A 22,592-nucleotide genomic window follows, 5' to 3' on the forward strand; every position below is an offset into this window, starting at 1 on the left:
TTGAAACTGGCTATCGTGGTAGTAGTGATTCCAGATCCTAAACCCTAAACCAAAAAAAAAAAAAAAAAAAAAAAAAAAAAAAAAAAAAAAAAAAAATCCAATGAAAAGATAGATAATCTTTTCCCGATCATAATGACACAAAAAGTATGAAATTTGATGGAAAACTTACGGAATTATGCTCTCGTGAAGTTAGCGGTCTCGACGATGTTTACACATCGGCGATTTTGCCGACTTTGAGCCCTATTTTCGGCCAATTCCAGTGTACTAGTCGACAAAAATCTTAACTATTTCGCTAGAACTCCATTTTTTCTATCGAATGAGTACAAGAAACCACCCATTTACCAATTTCAACTATCTAACAAAGTGGTGAGAATTTAGCAATTTTGCCAATTTCACACAAATTTCAAAAGATGTCAATTTCCGAATAGGGTCCAGAATAAACAAGAAAGACATGCCTGGCACTAAAATAACAAGTTCTCTGTTCGTTAGTCACATCCCCAGGCCCCCTATTATATTTCTTTGGCTTTCCACTTTGAATTTTTATTCTTACAAACAATAGAAGATTTACTGTTATGCAGACTACTGCATTAGTGTAGAAATGGTATAAATAATATCAGCGCATTTGTGAAAGAATATTAGACTCACCAGTCGACGTGTATTGGACGCTTGGCATGATTTGTTTACTTATGAACTTTGGTAAAAATCGAACATTTCTGCTACTTTGAGCTCAATTTCAAGGTACTTTTCATTGTAAAACAAGTCAAAATTATCTCAATTTCTGTAATATGTCTTCCATTCTATAAAAGGAGACCAGGAAAACTAGAATACAACAATAAATACCATACAAAAATACAGTGCAAAGTCACTGTTTTAATCCAAAAACACGGTCAAAGTTTTTTTTTTCTCATTATGCACTGTGTGCTGCAGGATTTTTTTTATACTGTGCACACTGACCACATAGACCCATTCTTTCATATGCAGGCCTACCAGCTTTCTCTCACTAGATTTGAGGGCGCTAGAATTTAGGCGTACTAGTACGTCAAAAACCCTGGTGCGTAAGCCGAAACCCTGAAAGGGTTAATTGTAGTGATACACTCTGGCTCCTGTTATACAATACACAACTTTGCTCATGCTGTAAGTTATTTATCAGCATAGATTCAACATGCTCTACTTTTGTTATAGCTTTTAGACTATGTTCATATTTATTTTTATCATAAAAGCTACAGTTACCTTTCAGTATAGTTTAAAGATTTGCTTAATAAAAAATAATATACTACTTACATTTTCCTCCAGCAATTTCAGTAACTATCGGGCAAGATTCAGCATGCCCAATTATGAGGATACAGAGAGTTTGTTCTACAGCTGGAACATGGGTAAAGCACATTTTATTGCTGTCAACACTGAGGCCTACTACTACCTTCAGTACGGGATGAAGCCGCTCTCTCGTCAGTATGACTGGCTCATCAACGACCTAGAGGTAATGTGCTGAAAATTGATACATGAATGTATAAAAATTCAGTGGAGTGCCAGGATTGACATCTGCTAAACCACATTACTATACACATTGGGAAGCAATAAACTTGTATTATTATAATTAAAACCAAGTGCTAAACCCACTAGGGTCATACAGTGTTGACCAAATTTATACAGGTCGTACAACTGCATGCGCACGTACACACAAAAAAATTTGAATCTTAGCAATCCACTGAACCAGGAGAAAAGTAGAGGTGACATAGCTTCAACATTGGAAAGAAGTTGTAAGATTCAAAATGTGCTTTGACCTGTGGGATTGCTTAACCCCTTGACTGTCGCAACCTCCAATCCTGAGGTGTCTCGTGGTGTCACAAAATTAAAAAAAAAAAAAAAAAAAAAGATTCTTCTTATGAAATGATAGAGAATCTTTTCCCGATTGTAATGACACACAAAAAAAAAGAAATTTGATGGAAAACTGACAGAATTACGCTCTCGCGAAGTTAGCGACCTTGGCGATATTTACAAATCGGCGATTTCTCCCACTTTGAGCCTTATTTTCGGCTAATTCCATTGTTCCAGTCGACCAAACTCATAGCTATTTCTTTAGAATTCCGTTTTTTCTATCGATTGAGTACAAGAAACTGCTCATTTACTAATTTCAACTACTTAATAACGTGGTCAGAAATTTGCAATTTGGCCAGTTTCACGAAAATTAAAAAATATGATAATTTTTAACAATGCAGACATTCCTGGCTCTAAAATAAAATTTTCTTTGTTCATCAGTCATGTCTCCAGGCCCCTCTGATATTACTCTTGCTTTCTATTTTGAATTTTTATTCAAACAAAAAATAGAAGATTTACTATTATGCAGACTACTCCAATACTGTAATAATTGTATAAATAACATGAACCAATTCATGACTGCATATTAGAATGGCTAGTTGGACATTTATTGGACAATGATGTCATTTGTTTACTTTTGAACATCGGCAAAAATCAAACATTTCCCCTACTTTGAGCTCCATTTCCAGGTTCTTTTTATAGTAAAATCAATCAAAATCATCCCTTTTTCTATAATATTTTTTCCATTCTATCAAACGAGACCAAGGAAACGAGAATATAACCATAAATACTATATGAAAATAGACCACAAAGTCGGCATTTTAATTTTTCCCCATAAAAAAAAAAAATAAAATTAATCCGTGCAAGACGCCCAAAAGTATGAAAAAAATTTTTTTTTACCACATGAAATGTTAATTTTAATACACACAAACTGAAAAAGGCATGCACAATTACATGACACTTACTTTTATTGAAGATCTGGTGATGATTGATTTTATCTTCTTACTGTTTAGAAGGGGAATCCCCTTCCATTAGGACTTGAGGTAGTAAGTCCTTTTCTGGGGTTACTTCCCTTCTTTTTTTAATGCCACTAGGGCCAGCTTCAGAGTCACTGGACTTCTTTCGCACAAGATATCTGTCCATAGTGGCCTGTACCTCTCGTTCCTTTATGACTTGCCTAAAGTGTTTCACAACATTGTCAGTGTAATAATCACCAGCACGGCTTGCAATAGCTGTATGAGGGTGATTTTCATCCATGAAGGTTTGCACTTCAAGCCACTTAGCACAGATTTCCTTTATCTTTGTAGTAGGCAACTTCTTCAATTTCTCTCTCCCCTCCTCTGAACCAGTTTCCCCAGGTCTGGCCTCTTGCTCTTGAAGTTGATCTATCAGCTCATCAGTGGTTAGTTGTGCACTGCATGCTCCAGGAACTTTTTTATGTCCTGCCCACTGACCACACAACCCAAGGACTTTTCCAATGCCACAATGGATTCCTCAACTGGCACAGGATTCTCAGGGTTAGCCTCAAACCCTTCAAAATCCCTTTTGTCTACACATTCTGGCCACAGTTTCTTCCAAGCAGAGTTCAAGGTCCTCTTAGTCACTTCCTCCCAAGCCTTACCTATAAGGTTTACACAATTGAGGATATTAAAGTGATCTCTCCAAAACTCTCTTAGAGTCAGTTGAGTTTCTGAGGTCATTACAAAGCACCTTTCAAACAGAGCTTTTGTGTACAGTTTCTTGAAGTTGGAAATAACCTGCTGGTCCATGGGCTGCAGGAGAGGCGTGGTATTAGGAGGCAAAAACTTCACCTTAATGAAGCTCATGTCCCCATAAAGTCGCTCTGCCACGTCTGTAGGATGACCAGGGGCATTGTCTAACACCAGGAGGCACTTAAGTTCTAATTTCTTTTCAGTTAGGTAATTTTTCACATTGGGGGCAAATGCATGGTGTAACCAGTTATAGAAAAATTCCCTAGTGACCCATGCCTTACTGTTTGCCCTCCACAGCACACACAAATTATCCTTGAGGACATTCTTTTGCCTGAACGCTCTGGGAGTTTCAGAGTGATACACTAATAAAGGCTTCACTTTGCAATCACCAGTAGCATTGGCACACATCAACAAAGTAAGCCTGTCTTTCATAGGCTTATGTCCTGGGAGTGCCTTTTCCTCCTGAGTAATGTAGGTCCTGCTTGGCATTTTCTTCCAGAACAGGCCTGTTTCATCACAATTAAACACTTGTTCAGGTTTCAGTCCTTCAGTTTCTATGTACTCCTTGAATTCCTGCACATATTTTTCAGCCGCTTTGTGGTCCGAACTGGCAGCCTCACCATGCCTTATCACACTATGGATGCCACTACGCTTCTTAAATCTCTCAAACCAACCTTTGCTGGCCTTAAATTCACTCACATCATCACTAGTTGCAGGCATTTTTTTAATTAAATCCTCATGCAACTTCCTAGCCTTTTCACATATGATCGCTTGAGAGATGCTATCTCCTGCTAGCTGTTTTTCATTTATCCACACCAATAAGAGTCTCTCAACATCTTCCATCACTTGCGATCTTTGTTTCGAAAACACAGTTGAACCTTTGGCAAGAACAGCTTCCTTGATTGTCTTTCTGGTGCCCACAATAGTAGCGATGGTTGATTGGGGTTTCTTGTACAGCTTGACTAGGTCGGCTATACGCACTTCACTCACATGTGGGCCTACCAGCTTTCTCCTCCTTGATTTGAAGCCGCTAGAATTTATGACCCTTTGAGGTGTAGGGTTGGCACTAGAAGCTTTCTTGGGGCCCATGGTCACTTATTTTCCAGAAACAGCACCGAAAATACTGTAATAATACGAAATATTCCGAGTGTATGCTTGGATGTTACCGCGGAGGCTGGCTGGTAAACAATGGGACGGGCGGCACATGTGAGGCTGGCTGAGGGCACATTGGACGCGTCTCGGACGAAAATCGGTGAGCGGGTTTTTAATCGGTATGCGCGGCAAAAATTTTGCGATAAAAGTAATCGGTATGCGGAAAAATCGCTATGTGATGCCATCGTTATGCGGGGGTCCACTGTATATATATGTCAAACACGGTACCTCGTAAGACGTATATATACGTACAGCCGCGACAGTCAAAGGGTTAATCCTCGTCACAAAAAAAAATATATATATATAACATGGAACCTCAAATTTCGAACGTATTGCTTATTGAACTCTTCGAAAATCAACCGCTTTTTTCAAACCAACTTTGTCCCTATTATCGAACTCGCCCCTATTTTCGAATCGCCAGGTACCAGACCCGTCCGCCAGCCCGCTCTGTTCACGTCCCAGCGCAGGCACCATGAGCCAGTCTGGCTTTGTTGATGTTTAAGTGAACACTAACCTGCGGTCTCATTCAAATATTTTACGATTAATTCATTGTGTTTAGTGCTTGTGGGACTGTGAAATAAATATAAACACATATGCAGTATAATGTGATCCTTTATTGACAACGTTTCACCCACACAGTGGGCTTTTTCAAGTCACACACAGATCTACCTGGGGTGGAAAGTACAGGAGTATTTATAGTCATGTTCAGAATGTTGAGGTCAGGTGGAGAATGCTGCATCTGATGATCTACCGGGTGGAGTTATAGAGTCTTGGGTAGCTTGGCAGGGGTATTGGACAAGTTGTGAGTAGACCTTCTGCAGTGTTCTATGTTCTTATGTGAGATAGCGATGAAGAAGTTTCTTGGCGAGTGGTTCAGCTATGTTATAGAAGCCGTTGTTCTGGTTGAAATTGTTGGTTATAGAGATAAGCGATGATTCCAGTATTCTTCGGTATTGAGTGTTGTCTTCTGTGGCGATAAGTCTTGAGTTTCTGTAGTTAATTAAATGGTTGTGTGAATTGCGATGTTGTACACAGGCATTCCTTGTATCGTCAGTCCTGCTTGCATATTGGTGTTCTGAAATACGTGTTTGGAGGTCTCTTGATGTTTCGCCCACATATAATTTGTTGCAGTCATTACAAGGGATTATGTATACCCCTGCAGAGGATGGAGGCTTGTCTTGTCTACTACTGGTGATGTCCTTGATGGTCGTGGTTGTGGAGGTAGATACTTGGAATGATGTATTGGAAAAGATGTTGGAAACATGTCTGGCAATGGAGTTGGTGGGGAGGACTATGTATCTCTTCTCGGCAGTGTCTTCTCTGGGTGTGTTGAAGATGTTTAATGCCCGCCGTCTGCAGTCTCTGATGAAGTGACGAGGATAGTGGAGTTTAGAAAATACTTGTTCAATTATAGTGCATTCTTCCTCAAGGAACTCATTGCTGCAGATTCTGAGTGCACGCAGGAAGAAGCCTATAATTACACCACGTTTGGTTTTGGTGTCGTGGTGAGAGTAGAAGTGGAGAAGATCGTTTTGGTTGGTGGGTTTTCGATAGACTTTAAAACGAAGTTCGTGGTCAGCTTTGCAGAGCAGAACATCAAGGAAAGGAAGAGTGTTGTCGACTTTTTCAAGTGTGAACTGGATTGAAGGCTCGACCTGGTTGAGCTTGTCTTGGAGAGCTTGAACGTTGAAGCGTTTAGGAGTTATGAGGAGAATGTCGTCAACATAACGGAGCCAGGTGACAGACGAAGGAATAATGGTGGAGAAACGTTCGGCTTCTAGATGTTCCATGTATAGGTTCACCAGGACTGCACTGAGTGGCGAACCCATGGGTACTCCAAAAGTCTGCTGAAAGAGGTGATTTTCGAAAGAGAAACACGTAAAGCCAACACATAGTTCAACAAGGTCGATGAAATCGCTGGCTGGAATGGGAAGATCAAATGAATCGTCAATTTTCCCAAATGTTTGTGGAGAAGTACCACCCTGAGTAAGCTGCAGCAAGTTCAGTGACAGAACCATGTCCCATTTTAGGGAAATCTTCAAGAGGCACCAGAAACAGAGGACTGTGGACAGTTATTTTGTGAGATAGGGGCCCCCTGACTCTCAAGCTGGTCCTAGTGGCATTAAAAGACAGAGAAGGGAAGTAACCCCAGAGAGATCTTTGATACCTAACGTCATGGAGGGGGATTTCCCTTCCAAACACTAACCCCAACTCCTTCTCTCCTCCCTATCTTCTAGATGCCATCACCAATCTTCACTAAAGGTAAGTAAAAATGTTATTTTATATGTTTATTTAAATTTATTAATAATTGTACACTATATTTGTTGTGTGTATGTAAAACTATAATGTAATACTATCTATAAAATGTATTTTTTTTGTGAACATTTTTGGGTTTCTGGAACGGATTAATTGTATTTCCATTATTTCTTATGGGAAATATTGCTTTGCCTTTCAAACTTTTTGAATTTAGAACTAGCTACTGGAATGGATTAAGTTTGAAATTTGAGGTTCCACTGTATAACAAAAATAACTACAAGCACAACATTATATTGGTGTTACTTGATTTTTTAATACACAATACAGTGGACCCCTGCCTTACGATATAATTTCATTCCAGAAGTATGTTCAGGTGCCGTTACCGAACGAATTTGTTCCCATAAGGAATATTGTGAATTAGATTAGTCCGTTTCAGACCCCCAAAAATACACGTACAAAAGCACTTACATAATTGGTCGCATTGGAAGCTGATCGTAAGGTGGGGGTCCACTGTACTGTATAATATTCAACTATAATTAAGACTCCTAACCCAGAAAAAAAATATTTGGTTTCTTCATATGGTTTTATTCCACATTGTACTAAACATACTTGCCTTTCTATATATACAGTGATACCTTGACTTGTGAGTTTAATTCGTTCTGTGACCGAGCTCGTAACTCAATTTGCTCGTATATCAAATCAATTTTCCTCATTGAAATGCCACTAATCCATTCCAGCCCCCCAAAAAACCACCCAATTTTTTTTGCTATGGGTTTTTAAATAAGAAAAATGTATTTATAAATATGATTTTTGCCAGGTCCCAGCAGTGTTTTAGAAATGCTGGAGTATATATGAAACTCTTTGAAGAAGTGTAAGATGAGTGTCACTCCACTGCTGACAGTGCAGCAGTGGAGTGACATTTGATGATCGTGCTTTGGCTTTATTTTTCACTGTTACACATAAACATGTTGGTCTATCTGTTTGTTTCTATGTTTATCTGTCTGCCTGTATTTCTGTCTCTGTCTCAGAGAGCCACTCATGAACCAACAAGTATTACACATGATGCAGAATCATCACGTCTGATTCCTTAACAAGTAAAAATGTGTATTACTTGCCAGTCATGCTTATTATGCCTTATATCTACAAGCATAGCATAGCATTTAGTCTGGATTTTTGGGGTTATCCTAAGTAATTTATACTATGTATAACTGTATTTATGTGTACCTGTGAGATAGACACAGATAGATACAGACAGAAGGAGAGATAGCCAAAGCAAATCAGCCAGCTGGCCACCCAACCAGCAGAACATGTATTACACATGTTCCAGAATTGTTTCTCTTTACTTATGGCATATGTTATAGAACATTCTGGCAGGATGACATTACCAGTGGTATGAAAACTGAAAGGATGTTACACATTGGTTATTATTGGTTATTATCGGTATCTCCTGCGAGTGGCAGCGTATCTGAAGCTTGCTCATAACTCAAAACAAAAAATTGACCGAGCGAAGGCTCGTAACTCTGAAAACTTGTAAGTCGAGGCACTCGTAAGTCAAGGTACCACTGTATTTAGGTGCTATCCTGCTGTTGAGGTTGGATATTGAAATAATACAGTGCAGCTCAAAATACACAATTCCATCTATACACCCTGGTTAATAAACTTCTTTGACACCATGCAGAAATGTATAGTTCAATAATAATGATGACCCAGAATAAAATCCTACACTACTGTATATGAAGTTCAGCAGCTGCATGACCCGCCGCTCACATGCTCTCTCCTGAAATAGAGATGTTATACTAAACTTAAGGTTTGAGAATAAAGAGAAAACAGTTTGTCATTCAGGACTAAAATTAAAATTCACTACACAGAACATTTTGATTATATTATAAAGTTTAGGTAATAGTCTACAAAGTATATTCATCAAGAATTGATATTTTTTTTTGAAATATTTATTGAAATATTCTTTCTCAATTTCATTCTACTGTCATAATAAGCTAAAGTGAGAGTAACTATTATAGATGGCATAGTTAGAAACTTTGAATTATACTTTTTTTTTTTAACAAACCAGCCACTTATTTTAAGAAAAAGAGGATGAAAAAAAAATGCATACATACTAGGTATTATGAAGTGCCTAATGATAGTAATTTGCTAAGACTATACAGTGGTACCCCAAGTTTCGGCTGCCTTCCAACTCGAACAATTATGTAAGTGTATTATTGTAAGTGCTTTTGTAAGTGTATTTTTGGGGGTCTGAAATGGACTACTCTAATTTACATTATTCCTTATGGGAACAACTTTATTTGGTAACGGCACTTGAACAGCCTTCTGGAATGAATTATGGCCGAAACTCAGGGTTCCACTGTATATATATATATATATATTTTTAACATGTCAGCCGTTTCCCACCGAGGCAGGGTGACCCCCCCCCCCCCCCCCCCCCCCCGAAAAAAAAAAAAAAAAAAAAAAAAAAAATCATTCAACACTCACCATCATTCATACATAATCACTGTCTTTGGAGAGGCACTCAGATACGACAGTTTAGATTCACTCCAAACAAAATATTACCCTGCTCACACAGCTCATCAGATCCCAAAAACCATTTGACTCCATTCACTCCTATCTAACATGCTCATGCACGCTTGCTGGAAGTCCAAGCCCCTTACCCACAAAATCTCCTTTACCCCCTCCCTCCAACCTTTCCTAAAACTACATATGGTGGATAAAAAGGTGTTAAATAGCCTTCCGAATGTGTATGTTTTTAGAGCGACTGTCATGTCAAGCTATTATTAAGTTGTAGTTACAGTAAAAGTACAAGGTATATGGAGTACGGGGAGATGGTGTCAGCTGGTAAGAGAAGTGCAAGTGAATGAACTAAAGAAGGGATCAGTTAGTGGGTGGTATAAGCAATTAAGTAAGATGTTTAAGCTAGAAAGAATACAGGCAATGAGGTCAAGTGTAGTGCTAATGTGTGAGGTTTGAGGTTATAACAGCATGGGTGCGGGTGGGGAAAAAAATTATTCATGGCATGATGAAATGAAAAGAGTGGTAGGGGAGAAAATATTAGCATATGAGTGGTTTATTAAAATGTAAGCATGACAAACAAAAGGCAGAGCATATGGAGATAAAAAAAATAACGTTAAACAAGTGGTGCATGCAAGTGGACAGCAAATGAGAAAATGGGTAAGTCTCTTGTCAGGAAATTTTGCTGAAAATAAGGAACAGTGTTGGAGAGATTAGTAAGTTGGGAAAACCTGATTAGCAAATGGAATTATCAGTTAAGAACCAAAAAATGGAAGATGCTTGATGAGGTAGAGATGCTAGAAATGAGGGAAATAGTTTGAGGTCTTAAATGGGGATGATGAAAGGGAGACAGTAGATTTCTTCACTAGGCAGGGAGAAATAAGATCTGATAGAAATAAGGAACAGCTACAGCCCACCCCAAAACTGTGGGGACACAGTTTTGGGGTGGCTAGTGTATTTGTTTAGTAAATGCACGAGAGAGAGCATAAATAACACCTCTTATGAAAAAAAAAAAAAAAAAAAAAAGAAGGGGGTGTAAGAATTATAGGGAAATAAACCTGATGAGTATACTGGGTAAAATAAATAGTAGAATTATTATTGCAAGAATTATGGATAAAACAGAAAATAGGCATGTAGAGGAACAAGGAAGGTTTAGAAAGGGGTAAGAGATGTGTAGATCATGTTTACCTGGAGAGGGTTTTGGGGGTCAATGCCCCCGTGGCTCGATCTGAGACGAGGCCTCATGGTGGACTAGAGTCTGATCAACCAGGCTGTTACTGCTGGTTACACACAAACTGACATATGAACCACAGCCCGGTTATTCAGGTACTGACTTTAGGTGCCTGTCCAGTGCCTTCTCGAAGACAATAAGGGATCAATTGGTAATCCCCTTTATGTATGCTAGGAGGCAGTTGAACAGTCTTGGGCCCCAGACACTTATTGTGTTGTCTCTCAATATACTCATGGCACTCCTGCTTTTCATTAGGGGAATGCTGCATCTCATGCTGAGTCTTTTGCTTTCATAGGGAGTGATTTTCGTGTACACGTTTGGCACCAATCCCTCCAGGACCTTCCATGTGTATATTATCATGTATCTCTCTCGCTTGCATTCCAGGGAATACAGGTCAAGGACCTTCAACCGTTCCCAGTAATTTAGGTGCCTTATCGTACTTATGTGTGCGTGAAAGTTCTTTGTGTCTCCACTGAAGTATTTATAGGGACAATATCTAGATAAGGTTAAGGAGTTCTACAATTTCAGATACAGTGGAACCTTGGTTTTCCTATGCCCCAGTTTTCATAGGATTCGGTTTTCGACGACTTTTCTCGTCAAAATTTTGTCCCAGTTTTCATACATCTGCTTGGTTGTTGTAGAGTTGAAAATGGTCTGTACCAAACGCGTCTGCGTGACTCGGCCACTCAAGCGCCCACACAAAGCGTTCCATATATTTGTGACTCAGTCTGCCTTCGTTTCTCATTGAGTGAGCACAACCCTGAGCATTCATCTAAAACATTTCATAATAATCCATTGTTTTTTGTGCTTGTTTGTGTATGACTGCTAAATAAGCCACCATGAGGCCAAGGAAAGTTCCAAGTGCCCTTTGATAAAGAAGGCGAGAAACACGATAGAATTCAAGAAAGAACTCATAGTAAAGTACGCAAGTGGCGTACGCATGGCCAATCTCACCAGGATGTACGGGAAGTACATCTGGCCGAGATGTACAGTGGACCCTTGTTTTTCATAATTAATCCGTTCTAGAGAGTGTGACTAATGGCAAAATTGATGATTTGCGAAACCATTTTCCCCACAAGAAAAATGTAAATCCAATTAATCTGTTTCAGATCAAAAGTATTAACAAAAGAAATATTTCTTTTTACATGAAATATAGATTTACATACACAGAAAACAATGAGACATGAAGAATAAAACAATAATTATATCACTCTTACCTTTATTGAAGACTCTTGTTGGTGTATGAATGTGTCATTACATATGTTAGGAACTGTGGCGGCAGCAGGGGTGTGTGTTTGGAAGCAAGACAAGATAGTCCTTCAATAAGACACTAATATCAACTCTACAGCTTATTTATCTATCACAATTCATCTAATATGACATAATAAACAATATTAATAACAGAAACATGACATATTCTAGAATGAATAAAAAATGTCATTACGTATGTCACGAGTGGTGTTGTATTTTGTTACTGGGTGTATAAGGGCTACTGAGAGCATAAGCTGTACATAATGGTGGTGGAGGGCAGCGGTGTTGTCAGCAGCCCTATATAACTCCAACAACATTGGAGGAGTTAGGTTCGTGCTGTCCTTTTTCTATCGATTAATCGCTTAACATACTTGCTACACTGTTAATGCTACACTTTATCGCTGGCTGGCACTATAGTCTTTATCGACTCGTGCTGCTTTAGTGTCGTACATATTGTAGAATTACTGAATAAGGTACATTCTCCTCTCTCTCTTCCTCCTCCACTTATGTACTTTGCTGCAAGTTCTTTCTTGAATTTTATTGTGTTTCTCACCTTCTTTACCAAAGGCCTAGCACTAGGAGCTTTCTTTTCGGCCATGGTGGTTTATTTAGCAGTTGCAAGCACTAAAACGAATGGAATATTACGAAATGTATCATATGAACGCGTGGGATTGTCCTCACTTGCTGATAAACAGTGGCACACTGGCTGTGAACGGAGTGTGGGGCCGTGTGGGGCAGTGTGTATGCATCTGGGATGAATGACTTATTTGCGAATCAAATGATTCCTGAGTCAATATTTTGACGAAGAAAACGTTACGATTTTTTAAAATTATGATTTCCGATGCTTATGAAAAACGAGGGTCCACTGTACTTCCCCTATCCGGGGCAGTAACCCTGGATAGGGCCTTGATACCTGAAGTCCTTATGGAAGGGGACTCCCCTTCTAAACAATTACCTCTCCTCCTCCCTCTCCCCTCCTCACCATCTTCCATATGCCAACAAACCTTCAGTAAAGGTGTGATGAATGGTTTGAAAAACCGACAAGTTGAAGATTGAGACACTTATGCAGCATATGGGAATCTTTATTCAGGAAACGTTTCGCCACACAGTGGCTTCATCAGTCCAATACAAAGAGGAAGGTGTAAGGAGAGGAGGAGTCTGAGGTATTCAGTCCCTCAGCCTGGGGTCGATGTCTTCACTCCATCAATCTTGTAGAATTGATGGACTGAACACATCGACTCCAGGCTGAGGGACTGATTACCTCATACTCCTCCTCTCCTTACGCCTTCCTCTTTGTATTGGACTGATGAAGCCACTGTGTGGCGAAATGTTTCCTGAATAAAGATTCCCATATGCTGCATAAGTGTCTCAATCTTCAGTAAAGGTAAAAGTGATGTTAAATGTTCATTTATCCATTTCATTAGTCATTTATATTTATTCCTCATTGTTTTCTGTATGTAAAACTATAATTATTCTCTATAAAATGTTTTTTTTTTCATACTTTTTGGGTGTCTGGAACGGATTAATTGGAGTTACATTATTTTTTTATGGGAAATATTGCTTCAGTTTTCATATGATTTGGTTTTTGTCACTTTTTAGAATGGATTAATCACAAAAGCCGAGGTTCCACTGTGTGTTTATACTGACAGATTGTGGAAATCAGACATGCACAATCAAGACATTTCTTGGAGATATTTTATTACTGGTGTCTTCATCAGTCCTAATACAGAGACATAGTGCAACCCAGAAAGACAGGTTAAAGGTATTCCACAAACCTGCTCTTGCCATGGCAACTCTGCTAGTTTGTGGTCATCAAGGAATGCTTCATACTCCTCCTGATCAATGACACTTTTACATACTTCTCTTGCATTAGATACAGACAGGACTAACATGTGATGAACAGGGACACTAGCCTTGTGTAACTTCATTAGGCCATCTGAAGCAGAAGTCAGACTGCAAGAAATTCATTATATTGTACTTTATTTTGAAATTAAATTATGTGAAGGATAATCAGATAATTGAATCTTGTAATATACCTTCAAATATTATATACTATACTGTACTGTAATGTCACAGAGTGGGTTGGAACACTTCCTATATTTGTTTCAAGTCCACCCTTTCTTTTTCACAACTCTCTAGTACCTTCTATTAATACATCTCTTGCTGCTAGGTCTTTTAGTCCATTTTTGAATAAACCTTTTGATACCATCTTCATATTCACAAAACCAATTGTATTGTTTATCTATACACCTACCATCCGACTTACGACCTGCTCGACATACGACCATTCGACTTATGGACGTGTTGTCTATGCCAAATTTCTGGGAAATAAACAACTGTCTGTGTTGTACATAGTGTTTATCGTAAACCTTTCAGTATAAAATACAGTACTAACAGCATAAAAAGTAAAGTAAAAAATGAAATACCAAAATAAAAAAATAAAATAAACTCGTTTAAAAAATGTGATGTTGATATTCAGTAGTAAGGTTTGACTTACGTCCATTTCGACTGGTTTGTCGGAACCGAACTCGGTCGTAAGTCGGATGGTACCTGTATTTGTCTTTTAACATATCATATTTCAATTTGTTTCTTTTTATGTGGGGCTGGGAGGCAGTTGAACAGTCTGGGCTGACCTTGTGGTCTCTTAACGTGCTATTGACCCCCCTCCCTTTTCATTGGGGATGGTGAAATGTCTCCCAAAATTTTTTTGTTTTCCGTAGTAGGTGATTTTTTTTGCAAGTTCGGTACTAGCCCCTCTAGGTTTTTTCCAGGTTATATAACCCTGTTTCTCCCCCTCGTTCCAGGAATACGGGTTTTAGGAAACCCCTCAAGCGCCCCCAAAAATTTTTGGGGGTGTTTTTATCCCCTTATCGCCCCAAAAATTTCTGAAATTTTCTGGGTCCCAATTTCCCTGCCTTGAAAGGTGCTGTTAGTGTGAAACAATATTCCAGCCTGGGTGAACAAGTGATGAAGAGTTCATCAGGGGCCGGCCCCCCCTAGTTTTGGGGAAAAATTTAAATTATCCATCCTGTCTTTTTTCCTAGCAGATCACGTTGGTACAATGTTAGGGTTCCTTAAAGGTGAGATCCTCCGACGATCACCCCCGGGGTCTTTGACGTTGGTGTTTCCTCTATTTTGGGCCAAAATTTTTTTTTGTACTCTGATGAAGATTTTTTTTAATTTTTCCCCCATATCTGATAACAAAATTTCTCATCGTTGAACTTCATATTTTTTCTGCAACTAAAAGGTTTTGGGTTGATGTCTGCCTGGGTTTTGGGAGTTTTGCAATGGAAGCCCTTTGTCATCGGGTTCGGTGTCATCTGAAAAGGGAAAGGAACCCAGTGTAGCGGGCACCCCCTTGTTCTTTTGGGATATGGGATGAGGAACAAAGAGGGGAAAGGAAAGTCTGTCCCTTGGGAACAGGCTTTTCACTGTTTTGCCTGGGACCTCTCTGTGTTCTGTTAGTGAAAATTATAGATCCACCAAAGGTTTTTCCTTTTATTCCTTTGACGCTTTTTTGTCGCTATTCGCCATGGTCACCCTTTCGAAGGCTTTTGCAAAGTCTGTATATTTTAAATCTCTTTCCCTTTTTGTCTTCTAGTGCTTTTTAGGCCCTTTTGGGGTAGGGGGTTCAATAGTTGAGACAGACAGGGGGGCCTGTTCCAAAACCCCATTTTCCCCTGGGTTGGTAACTGATGGCAGATGCGGGGTGATCTTGCTTCGGGCCCCCTTTCAAGTTTTTTATGATTTTGGGATGTTAGTGCTATTGGTTTTAGTTTTTTTGCTGTTGTTTTCCCCCCTTTTGGGTGGGGCTATGTCTGTTTTTTAGTAACTGTGGGAGCACCCCCGTTCCATCCCCCCTCTCATAGGAGGGAAAGGCTCGTGATGGGGGCTTCTTGCAGTTTTGACCAGAGTTCCATAAAGTCTGGCCCTGGGGGGAGTGCATGGGCATGTCTTTTGCCTGTTGGAAGTCTTTGGGGTCAGGAAAACCCTCGGTTAGGCTTGTGTTAATAAAAGGTGGCTCTCTAAAAATTCATTTTGATCTTGACTCCCCAGTCGGGTTTGGGGTTGCTAAAAACTGGGTCATGTGGAACTTGAGAAGCTCCCCCATTTCCTTGCTGTCATCTTTTTAAAGGACCCATCTTGTTTAAGTGGGGGCCCCCAATTTGGGGGGCCCGTTGTTCTCGATTTTGTTTTGGGATGGGAAGAAATACGGATTTCTTTTGATTTCTTTTATAGCAGGTTTTTCCCCGCGATTCGGGCTCTGGGTTTTTTTAAGCAAGTTCGATGCTTGCTATTTCTCGGGCCAGTGTCCCCTTTGTTTCAGATATTTGACCTCTTTTCCCGCTCTGTTATTCTTTTCCGTCGCCTGAAAAGGGGCCTTCTCTTTCTTTTTTACATCTACTCCCCCTTTTTTCTTAGAGGGAATGGGCCTTGTGCAACATTCGAGTGCCACCAATTTAATCTATTCTAGGCTTAATTTGGGGGTTGTGTTGTTATATATCCCCCCACCCTTTTCGGTTAGGTTTGGGTTTTTCCGGTCCCACTTTATGTTTTTTTTTGAAGTTGTTTTGGTAAAATGCTCCTCCCCCCTAATCTCATTTTTGGGGGGCCCCGGGCCTCGGCGCATACATGACTGAACCTAAATTATGTTGTGATCTGAGTATATTGTTTTTTATGGTGATTTCCCCTTTTCAGATCATCATTGTTAGTGAAGATGAGGGCTAGTGTATTCTCCGTCTGTAGGCTCTATTTTGCTTGGTTTTTAAAAAAGAATTTTTTTGCAAAAGATTTAAAAGCTGCGTGAGTTTATTTTTATCAGAAAACTCCTCCCGGGTTTTTTGCAACAATTTTCTATATTCCTCCATTTTGGGTTCCTTGGGTTGAAATCCCCCCGGGCAAGATGTTGGGGGCAGGGGGCTGGAAGGTTTTTAGACAGTGGTCAATTTTTAACAGCTGTTCCTGGAATTTTCTGGAGATGTTGCATCCAGGCTTGTAGACTATCCCCAAATTTTTTTTGGGTTTTTTGTTTTGCTAAAACTTCCCCTACATCATTGAGGGGGTTTTCGTTTCTGTGCAAACAAGTGACTGCATAATCCAAAGAAAGAAAGGCACTCACCATTATTTGTTCCATAGCTGTCTTAAGTGATCAAAAGATGCATTCTCCAGTTCTGCACAAAATCCAAAAATTATAAGCTTAATAACCCTGTTAGTATTTGAGAAAGATGCACCCACACAGTCTAAATCCAAAAACATTTAATCCATTGCATAGACAGTAAAACATATGACTGTCTGAACTATGGTATCCATCTCCAAAAATATTCAGTCGTAGATGAGGTTCTGTTTACTATATACAAAAAAAAAAAAAACGAATTGGCCTACTATATAATGCTTACCCATGAAAGTCATCCATGCAAATAAGAATGAAACAAAAGTGGACATCTGGCAGAATGCTTTCTGGTGGATTTTCCTCACAGATTCTGAAAATATGTCAAAATTTTTGCCTCCATATCAAAAGGTGTATACATATATAATTAATTACAATTAAAATTTACTGGTAATCACTTGCCATTCTCAAAATAATGCATGCAAGAGGTGCCCTAAGTATGGAAATTACTATATAGGTAATAAAACCCATATCTAGATGATGATAATCATAATAAGTGATATTCTGAAATCATATTATTTTGGCGAATAAGAAATTGAAGTGTTTAGCTCAAGATACAAGCTAGCTGGCCCAAAGCAGATAATAATACAATGTACTGTATATAATTTTCAAACTCAAGGTGAAGAATTATTGCCCAGGAAGTAATGATTTTTTCTTCAAACCAAAATTATGCTATTTTCATATGCTAGAAAACAATAAAATATAAAAAGAAAAGCAACATTTGTGGTAGGTGATTGGGCAATCCTATATTACACCTGCTCTATATGCTGCACCACTTTTGCATTTCTTTTTGAAAAGAAACTGAGATAGAACCCCCCCCCCCAAAAAAAAAAAAAAAAAAAAAAAAAAAATTAGCTGTCTTGCCAGAAATATGCAGACATCATAATTCAGATGACCCTCCACACTGCAACATCCCCATCCCTCTTTCAGAGTGCAGGCACTGTATTTGCTGTAACAGCTCCAGGATTCAACCCCAGCTAACAGGTTTCCCTGAATTCCTTAGTAAATGTTACTTTGCTCACTCCAACATCATGTTAAGCCATGAAAATCACTGATCTCCATTCACTCTAATGCACTCACAGTCCATCTCCACTCGCTGACCAAGATAGGAACAGGAGACATGGTCTGTTAATACCTGGGTAGCATTATTATTATTATTACAGCCTCTCCTCACTTAACAACGTACTCGTTTACTGATGACTCGGACTTACGATGGGCTCTCTGACCAGTATTCATACCTAAATAATGTACATGTATATTAGAGCTGATTTCCTCTATTATGTTTTAGCAATGAATTCGTTAAGTGAGGAGAGGCTGTATTTTTATTATTATTATTATTTCAACAAACTGGCCGCATCCCACCGAAGCAGGGTGGTCCAAAAAGATAAACAAAAGTTTCTCTTTTTAATATAACATATAAATAAGATAAATACACCCCACAGTAGAATAAATAAACATAAATGTGAGCTGTGGTAGCAGACGACTTCCACAAGTTTAGTATAACATATAAATAAGATAAATATGTATAATAACAATAGTCACACAGGAGACTCTGTGCCTGGCCTGTCACCTCTCATGTACTCATTCTTTCTCTCTCTCATTTATTCGGACCCTACATTAAGGGTAAGTAATTAGAATAGTATGTGTGGGTGGGGTGGCCTGGTGAGGCTATTACAATACATACCACACTTGATTTCTTACAATAAATACTACTTGTCTCACCCTAGATTAAGACTGGTTCTATTGCTAACTTAATATATGTTAAAACTTGTTATCTAGTGTTTGTATGCCCGATTTCCGCTTTACGGCTTGTGGGGCCCTCCTGTACTCCAATGGCATGTTAGTCGCCTCTTATGACACACATCCCTTATGAAAGAATTCTGTTCCACTTCCCCATAAAGATAAGAGGAAAATAAACAAGAACTAGTAAGAAAATAGAAGAAAAGCCAAAGGGGTGTGTGTATATATGCTTGTACATGCAAGCATAGTGTGACCTAAGTGTGAGTAGAAGTAGCAAGACATACCTGAAATCTTGCGTGTTTATGAGACAGAAAAAAGACACCAACAATCCTACCATCATGTAAAACTCACTTGGAAGGATGGTAGTACCTCCCTGGGCGGTTGCTGTCTTCAAGCCTACTATTATTACTATTATTCTTATTATTATTATACTCAAAATAAGAGATAAGCCCACACGACTCATTCTTTGAAAGGAAATGGGCAATATTTAAAAAAAATACACTGGTGTCTTGGTCTTAAAAAAAAAATTAGTTAAGCTTACATATTTAAGTTTATGCTGCTACATGCAAGAGAACTTGTTGTTTTTTGAAGACTATGCTGATATAACAGATTATTTTTTATCTTCTCCCCATGAAGTTTATCTCCAAGTATCTGAAAGTGGAATTAAGTCAAGGTATAAAAACTGCAAATCTACTAAAACTAAAAACCTCATTAATAGCAACTGGATACATTAGTTAATTACATCTATTTTCATTACATCATGTGTAATAGAAACCCCAATTTAGTACAGTAAGCTCTCTTATAAAGCTGTTCTATACCTTTGATGAGTTTCAAGAGTCTCACTAATCTCGGAGCCCAGCCATGGGCCAAGCTCGTCTGGTGCTTGCCTGGTCAACCAGGCTGTTGCTGCTGGAGGCCTACTGCCCCACATATCCATCACAGTCTGGTTGATCCATATTGTGTAGTTTGTTTGCAAATTGAATTGGAAAATTGCATCCAAAATTGTACAGCATGTACTATGAAGGTCTCCTCACTAGCTGTTCAATTTTGGATGCACTTTTTGAATTGCATTTGCAAAAACCATCCCTATATAGAGAAGCTTTATAATAGAGCTTTTTGTATAATAAACCTGTATTCTGTAAATATTTCAATGCCTCATATATGCAATGCATTTATAAAAATTATTGGTATGGACATGATGCCATACATAACTGAACTATTTAATTAAACATTTCCATCTCAGATGCCTTCTAAGTATTTCAGGGAACTTTTCTGCTATCAGAATTCAAAGTGATTAATATAACTGCAATACTGTGAATTACTACGCAGCTTCATACTCAAACTTCTACTTTAAAGGAAAAACTAATGAAGTAAAGAATGAATAGTTAATTGAATTGACTATATAACTGTGTGAGGGTCAGGTAATGACTCATACATATGATTTTATTGAATTGCCCTAAAACAAATATTTGCACACAATTTATAGAACAAATTAACTGAAGAAATATATTCTCCTTACCAAAACATTTGCAGCATTTTTGGTTGTAAAAGTGTTATTTAGTATAGACCTAAACACATTTCTTGTATTGTCCTTCATGGGTACAGTTGGGAGGTGGTTTGAGTGTGGGGTAACAGAGGTTTCCTCAGGAACATAACATAAACCCATTGAAGTATGTCTGATGGACTTGCAAAAGGGAGCAGCAATAGCTGTGCTTGTGTGCAGCTCTGACTGACCACTGACTCTGGAGGCTTGAGTTCCTGGAGAGGATGTGACTGTGGAATCTATAGTTGCCCTCTTCATTTTTTTCTGAGGGGTGACTTGAAGTTCGTGAAATCTCTCCTGTTTGAAGAAATCAGTTTTAGAATACATTAGACCATCGTTTAACACAGTTTTGTTTGGCAGGTTTTGGTTATAGCACTATTGAAGAATTTTGGCATACTTTTGTATAACACTTCATAAAATTAACTTAACATGGCTCAGTTTGCAGGAGGGGAAAAAATTTGGAGAGCACATCGCCCACGGGATACACTCTGCACCACTTAATTTCATCTTAATAAGGAAAAAGGCCTTACAGTTGTTTAAAGCAATGTGTGTGATAAGGAAGGCCTGAAAAAGAGTGTATGTTTAGCACAGGCTGGTTCCACAACTTTAACTTGTGTAATAAGTTACATAATATGAAGTTTTCTGGTGAAAGTACTTCAGTTGATCATACAGCAGCAAGTAATTTCCCTTCTCAATTGAAGGAAATTATTTCTGAGGGTGGCTATGAGCCACGTCAAGTGTTTAATGCTGATGAGACAAGTGTTTTTTGGAAGAAAATGCCAACACGAACTTATATCAGTCAGCAAGAGAAAAGTGCACTGGGGTTCAAGACAGCAAAGGATCGATTCACTTTGCTCCTTTGTGGTAATGCATCAGGTGATTTCAAGTGTAAGCCCATGGTTATTTACCGCTCTAAGAATCCTCATGCTTTGAAAGGTGTAGATAAAAACACCTTACCAATAATTTGGAGGGCAAACCAGTCAGCATGGATGACAGAGGAAATATTTATTGACTGGTTTAAGCATCACTTTATTCCTGAAGTCAAGTTTTACCTGCATAGCAAGAACCTTTGCATTCAAGACCCTTTTCATTCTTAATACGTAATTCCTGTACTCATTTACAAGCTTTGCTGGATGCGACCCCACATGTAAAAGTTGTACAGTGGACCCTCGACCAACGTTGGCATCGATTAACGATAAATCCGACTAGCGATACATTTTAACGCAAAATTTTTGCCTCGACTAGCGCTAAAAAACTCGACCAACGCTATTCGTTCGGTCCGAGATGCGTCCACTTCTGGCTAGTGTTTACAAGCCAGCCAGCCACCGTGGTCGCTTCCAAGCATACAATCGGAACATTTCATATTATCACAGCCTTTTTAGTGATTGCATCTGCAAATTAAGTCACCATGGGCCCCAAGAAAGCTTCTAGTGCCAACCCTACAGCAAAAAGGGTGAGAATTACTATAGATATGAAGAAAGAGATCATTGCTAAGTATGAAAGTGGAATGCGTGTCTCCGAGCTGGCCAGGTTGTACACAAAACCCCAATCAGCCATCGCTACTATTGTGGCCAAGAAAACGGCAATCAAGGAAGCTGTTCTTGCCAAAGGTGCAAATATGTTTTTGAAACTGAGATCGCAAGTGATAGAAGATGTTGAGAGACTGTTATTGGTGTGGATAAACGAAAAACAGATAGCAAGAGATAGCATCTCTCAAGCGATCATATGTGAAAAGGCTAGGAAGTTGCATGACGATTTAATTAGAAAAATGCCAGCAACTAGTGGTGATGCGAGTGAATTTGAGGCCAGCAAAGGTTAGTTTGAGAGATTTAAGAATTGTAGTGGCATACATAGTGTGATAAGGCATGGTGAGGCTGCCAGTTTGGACCAAAAAGCAGCTGAAAAATATGTGCAGGAATTCAAGGAGTACATAGACAATGAAGAATTGAAACCTGAACAAGTGTTTAATTGTGACACTGACAATGTTGTGAAACACTTTAGGAATGTCATAAAGGAACGGGAGGTACAGGCCTCTATGGACAGATATGTTGTGCGACAGAGGTCCGGTGACTCTCAAGCTGGTCCTAGTGGCATTAAAAGAAGAAGGGAAGTAACCCCAAAAAAGGACTTGCCACCTCAAGTCCTAATGGAAGGGGATTCCCCTTCTAAACACTAACACCATCAACACTCTCCCCTCCTCCCATT

The 22,592-nt window shown here is 39.0% G+C and overlaps 2 protein-coding genes across 5 annotated transcripts in view; one reads left to right on the plus strand and one right to left on the minus strand.

The window, feature by feature from the left end:
- LOC128700001 (acid phosphatase type 7) overlaps nt 1–22,592 on the plus strand; it is a 77,593-nt gene that overhangs the window by 26,936 nt on the left and 28,065 nt on the right. For all 3 annotated transcript variants that reach the window (XM_053792883.2, XM_053792884.2, XM_053792882.2), the window contains exon 7: nt 1,294–1,477. In XM_053792883.2, the coding sequence (XP_053648858.2) occupies nt 1,294–1,477 (184 nt within the window). The remainder of the gene's footprint in view (nt 1–1,293; nt 1,478–22,592) is intronic.
- LOC138854605 (uncharacterized) overlaps nt 6,643–22,592 on the minus strand; it is a 29,463-nt gene continuing 13,513 nt past the window's right edge. Inside the window, exons 2-7 of one of the 2 annotated variants that reach the window (XM_070098749.1) lie at nt 20,817–20,873; nt 20,364–20,684; nt 19,386–19,495; nt 17,334–17,417; nt 13,713–13,890; nt 6,643–8,712 (exon numbers count right to left, since the gene is read on the minus strand). In XM_070098749.1, the coding sequence (XP_069954850.1) occupies nt 8,587–8,712; nt 13,713–13,890; nt 17,334–17,417; nt 19,386–19,495; nt 20,364–20,684; nt 20,817–20,873 (876 nt within the window). In that variant the 3' untranslated portion in view covers nt 6,643–8,586. The remainder of the gene's footprint in view (nt 8,713–13,712; nt 13,891–17,333; nt 17,418–19,385; nt 19,496–20,363; nt 20,685–20,816; nt 20,874–22,592) is intronic. The other variant, XM_070098750.1, reaches the window with a different exon arrangement.

This window comes from Cherax quadricarinatus, chromosome 64 (genome assembly GCF_038502225.1).
Source record: "Cherax quadricarinatus isolate ZL_2023a chromosome 64, ASM3850222v1, whole genome shotgun sequence".
NCBI classification, from domain to species: domain Eukaryota; kingdom Metazoa; phylum Arthropoda; class Malacostraca; order Decapoda; family Parastacidae; genus Cherax; species Cherax quadricarinatus.